Here is a 4,071-nt window from a genome sequence, read left to right on the forward strand (position 1 = left end):
GCCGCCACCACCACCCGGTGAGTACTTTTTTTTTTTTAAAGCACCCACAGGGCTGCTCACTACACTCTGTAACTTCAGTTCCAGGGGGTCTGACGCCCTCTTCTGGCCTCCACAGGCACTATACACATGATGCAAATACACCAATACACAAAAAAATAAATATTAAAAAAAAGAGTCTCGGGCCTGGGGAGATGGCTCAGTGGTTAAGAGCACTGACTGTTCTTCCAGAGGTCCTGAGTTCAATTCCCAGCAACCACATGATAGCTCAAGACCATCTGTAATGGAATCCGATGCCCTCTTCTAGTGTGTCTGAAGACAGTGACAGTGTACTCATGTGAATAAATTAAATAAAAAATAAATTTAAAAAAAAGAGTCTCATCCAGGCATGGCATCTTTTAATTCCAGGGAGGCAGAGGAAGACAGATCTCTTGAGCTCAAGGCCAGACAGGGATACACAGAGAAACCCTGTCTAAGGGGGGAAAAAGAAAGAGAGATTCTCCAAATAAACAGCTGTCTAATGTGCCTGGCATATATGTTGACTCATGTGCTGTAACAAGAGCTGTATGCCCATTGACTCACTTAATTCCCAGAAATAGCCATATAAGAGAACCCACCATTATTGTATGGTTTTACAGAGTGGAACTCTGGGGCTCAGAGACTAAGCATGAAATTTGGCAAGTTGTAAGGGCCAGAAGCTGCATTGGAACCTAGTAGCCTGGCCTTTCTTTTTTTTTTTTTTTTTTTTTTTTTTTTTTTTTTTTGGTTTTTTGAGACAGGGTTTCTCTCTGTAGCCCCGGCTGTCCCGGTACTCACTCTGTAGACCAGGCTGGCCTCGAACTCGGAAATCCGCCTGCCTCTGCCTCCCAAGTGCTAGGATTAAAGGCGTGCGCCACCACCGCCCGGCTTAGCCTGGCCTTTCAGTAAAGACACTCTTCTACCTGTGAGGGTCTTTGAACCCCATCTTACTTTGTACCCACCCCTTTTGTTTTTACAGGAACTAGAACTGCAGGCCCAGATCCATGGTCTGCCGGTACCTCCCAACCCAGGACTGCTCTCCCTAGCCACGAGTTCGGTCTCTGACAGCCTCAAGCCAGAACAGCTAGACATTGAGGAGGAAGGCAGGCCAAGCACAACGTTTCATGTATCAGGGGAATCTGCTCAGAACGCTCCTCAACAGCCTCCAGCACCACCTTCGGATGCCCTTCTGGACCTGCACTTCCCCAGTGACCACTTAGGGGACCTGGGGGACCCCTTCCACCTAGGGCTAGAGGACATTCTGATGGAGGAGGAGGGGATGGTGGGAGGACTGTCAGGGGGTGCCCTGTCCCCATTACGAGCTGCTTCTGACCCCCTGCTTTCTTCAGTATCCCCGGCTGTTTCCAAGGCCAGCAGCCGTCGCAGCAGCTTCAGCATGGAAGAGGAGTCCTGATCAGGCCTCACTCCTCCCCTTGGACTTCCCCACCCAGGGAAGGAGGACAAGCCTGGATGAGACCCTGCCTTTTTCCCTACCCTCCTGTGAGACTGTCCTGTCCAGGAAATCTGGGGGAAGAGGAGTTGTAGTCAGGCCCCAACCCTGTAATAGGCAAGGAGGAGAAATCAGGTGAGGCCCTGCCCCTTTTCCAGAGGAACTGCCCTGTACAGGTATTTGTGAGGGAGAAGCAGGAGAGAGCTGGGAAAACTCAGTTCATCACTTGAGCATCATAGCCTTACCCCTCACCCCTGGTCCTACTCCTGCCTAGGTGATTGAAGGAGGCAGAATAAGGGTATGCCCCTGACCACTAGGGACTCTTATAAACAGGTCTCCGAAGGAAAGGAGATGCCAGGATGCCAGTTCCTTCTCTGGGAATTGCCAGTGCAGCTTTTCCTGGCACTGGAAGAAGAAAAATAAAAATAGTGTCCCACCCCTGGAGGGTTAATCCCGCTTCCTTATGCCCCCTGACTTGTTCTGGCAAGGAACAGAAGGGTGTGATCCTCCAGCCTGTTTCCCTGGGACCCATCCCTTCTCTATAGGAAAAGCTCAGCACAGGTATTTCAGGTATGGAGGAATTGCTAGGCTCTGATCTCCCATGTAGAGGCCCCAGCCCTGAACCTTAGCAGCACACCATGCAAGCATTCCATTCAGCAGGGAGGATCATTTCCTAAGCTCCCTGCCTTAACCTGGGACCAACCTGGGACCTGAACTGTGGGGGCTCTGTGCTGACCTTATTCTTGGAGAAGGGAACAGAATTTGAAATCTTGTGAATTGACACTCTAGATCTAGATCAAGTGAGACTTTTAGACCCTCACCCTTGGGACGATCTTGCCTTTTCTGCCTTGAGAGCCAGTTTGGGGAGATGATAGGGATTAGTGTGCACCCAGTCTAGGCACCCCAATATTTCCCTTTACCTTGTAGAAAATGGTAAAGAAGTGGCATGTCCATGTTCTTTGCCAGCCCAGGAGAACATAAAAGTCTCCCCTAAAAGGCAGGGGCCTGGAGGAATGGTGGCAAAGGTATAATGTATTCCTGATTTATGGATATTTTTATTGAACCCACCCACTCAGAAGCTAGGTCTACCCTGACCTCTGTTCCATCCACACCATTCTCCATTTGGGGGACTACCCCTGTTTCAGAGCCAGTCCCCACCTAGTCCCATTCCCTGCCACCTACACCCAAGGTCTTCAGCTTTAAATTGCTGGGACCAGGCCCCAAGGAGGGTTTACTGAGGGGTCTGTAGGTTTGACTAAAATAATAAATGCTAGGCGTGTTTGATGCGCTTTTAACTTTGGCATCGAGTCTCCTGTTCTTGTTTTTGATGGTGCAATGAACATGGCCCCTGTGGGTCAGGAGAAATCACAATTCTAGAAAAAAAAATAGAACAGGTTTCAGAGGACCAGATAGAGAATTTTTAGATAGAATGAGAGCCCGGAGGGAAACCACCTGCAAGCGAATGCAATGAGCCTTCCTGAGGGCCTGCTGTGGATCTGCTTGAATGGCTGTGCTCCACCCCCCCAGCTGATTTCCCTGCGGGGATTACTCTGTGTGCCTGTTTCCTCTCATTTGCTGTTCAGAGTAGCAGTACCTTCTGCAGACAGGCAGCCTGTAAGCGGGCCACGGCGGAATGCCTTGTGCAGAGAGAAAGACTCTTCCTTACAGGGGCTGGAGTTGGAGACTCAGCTAGCTAGCCCTCCAACACTCAGCCATGTCCACAGCCTTGCAGGCTCACTGATAAAGTATGTGAGGTATTCAACAAAAGGTATTCAAGCTCGTGGATAAAACAAAGACATAAATAAGTAAACAAATAAATCTGCTGGTGGGAGCAGGGCAGTCTAGGTTATACAGACCCATCTCAACAAAAATAAAAAATAAAAATAGGGAAGCACATTAGTTTGGCAATTTGGGGCGTGTAAATGAAAGTACACGTATGTGGCTTTTTTTTTTTTTAAGATTTATTCTATGCATATGAGTACACCATCGCTCTCTTCAGATACACTAGAAGAGGGCATCAGATCCCATTACAAATGGTTGTGAGCCACCATGTGGTTGCTGGGAATTGAACTCGGGACCTCTGGAAGAGCAGTTGGTACTCTTAACCACTAAGCCATCCATCTCTCCAGCCCTATTTTTTTTTTTTTAAGACAAAGTCTCAAGTAGTCCAAGCTGACTTAGAACTCTGGATCCTCTGCCTCCTGAGGGGTGCAATTACACACCTGGCTCATCACTTCAAGGCTGGGAGAAATATCTTCCTGATGATTCTTCAACATACTGATCAACAGGACAAGCATCAGACTTAGTCCTTAGCATCACCACCAGACTGGTCCCTGTAAAGTGGACAGTCCTGGTTACTGCATCTTCTCCACATGAGAAGAAACCCAGTGCTTAGGGGGCTGAAGCAGGAATAGGGGTGTCCCGCACCAATTAGGCATGCCCAAGGAAGGTCTCCATATGTTCAAGGGAGTTGAGATTTTTGTCTCAAATCCACAGTGGGTGGAAGATGACGGCTCAATACAATGTTAAAAGCACTTGCTAGCCGGGCAGTGGTGGCGCACGCCTTTAATCCCAGCACTTGGGAGGCAGAGGCAGGAGGATTTCTG

General features: G+C 48.9%; 1 protein-coding gene across 7 annotated transcripts in view; it reads left to right on the plus strand.

Annotated features, from left to right (window-relative positions):
• The window catches only part of Tfe3 (transcription factor binding to IGHM enhancer 3), a 13,870-nt gene extending 11,102 nt beyond the window's left edge, over window positions 1-2,768 (plus strand). For all 7 annotated transcript variants that reach the window (XM_031388654.1, XM_031388576.1, XM_031388736.1 and 4 more), the window contains one exon: window positions 995-2,768. In XM_031388654.1, coding sequence (XP_031244514.1) covers window positions 995-1,429 — 435 coding nt within the window. In that variant the 3' untranslated portion in view covers window positions 1,430-2,768. The remainder of the gene's footprint in view (window positions 1-994) is intronic.
• Window positions 2,769-4,071: the final 1,303 nt, after the last annotated feature.

This window comes from Mastomys coucha, chromosome X (genome assembly GCF_008632895.1).
Source record: "Mastomys coucha isolate ucsf_1 chromosome X, UCSF_Mcou_1, whole genome shotgun sequence".
Taxonomy (NCBI): Eukaryota; Metazoa; Chordata; class Mammalia; order Rodentia; family Muridae; genus Mastomys; species Mastomys coucha.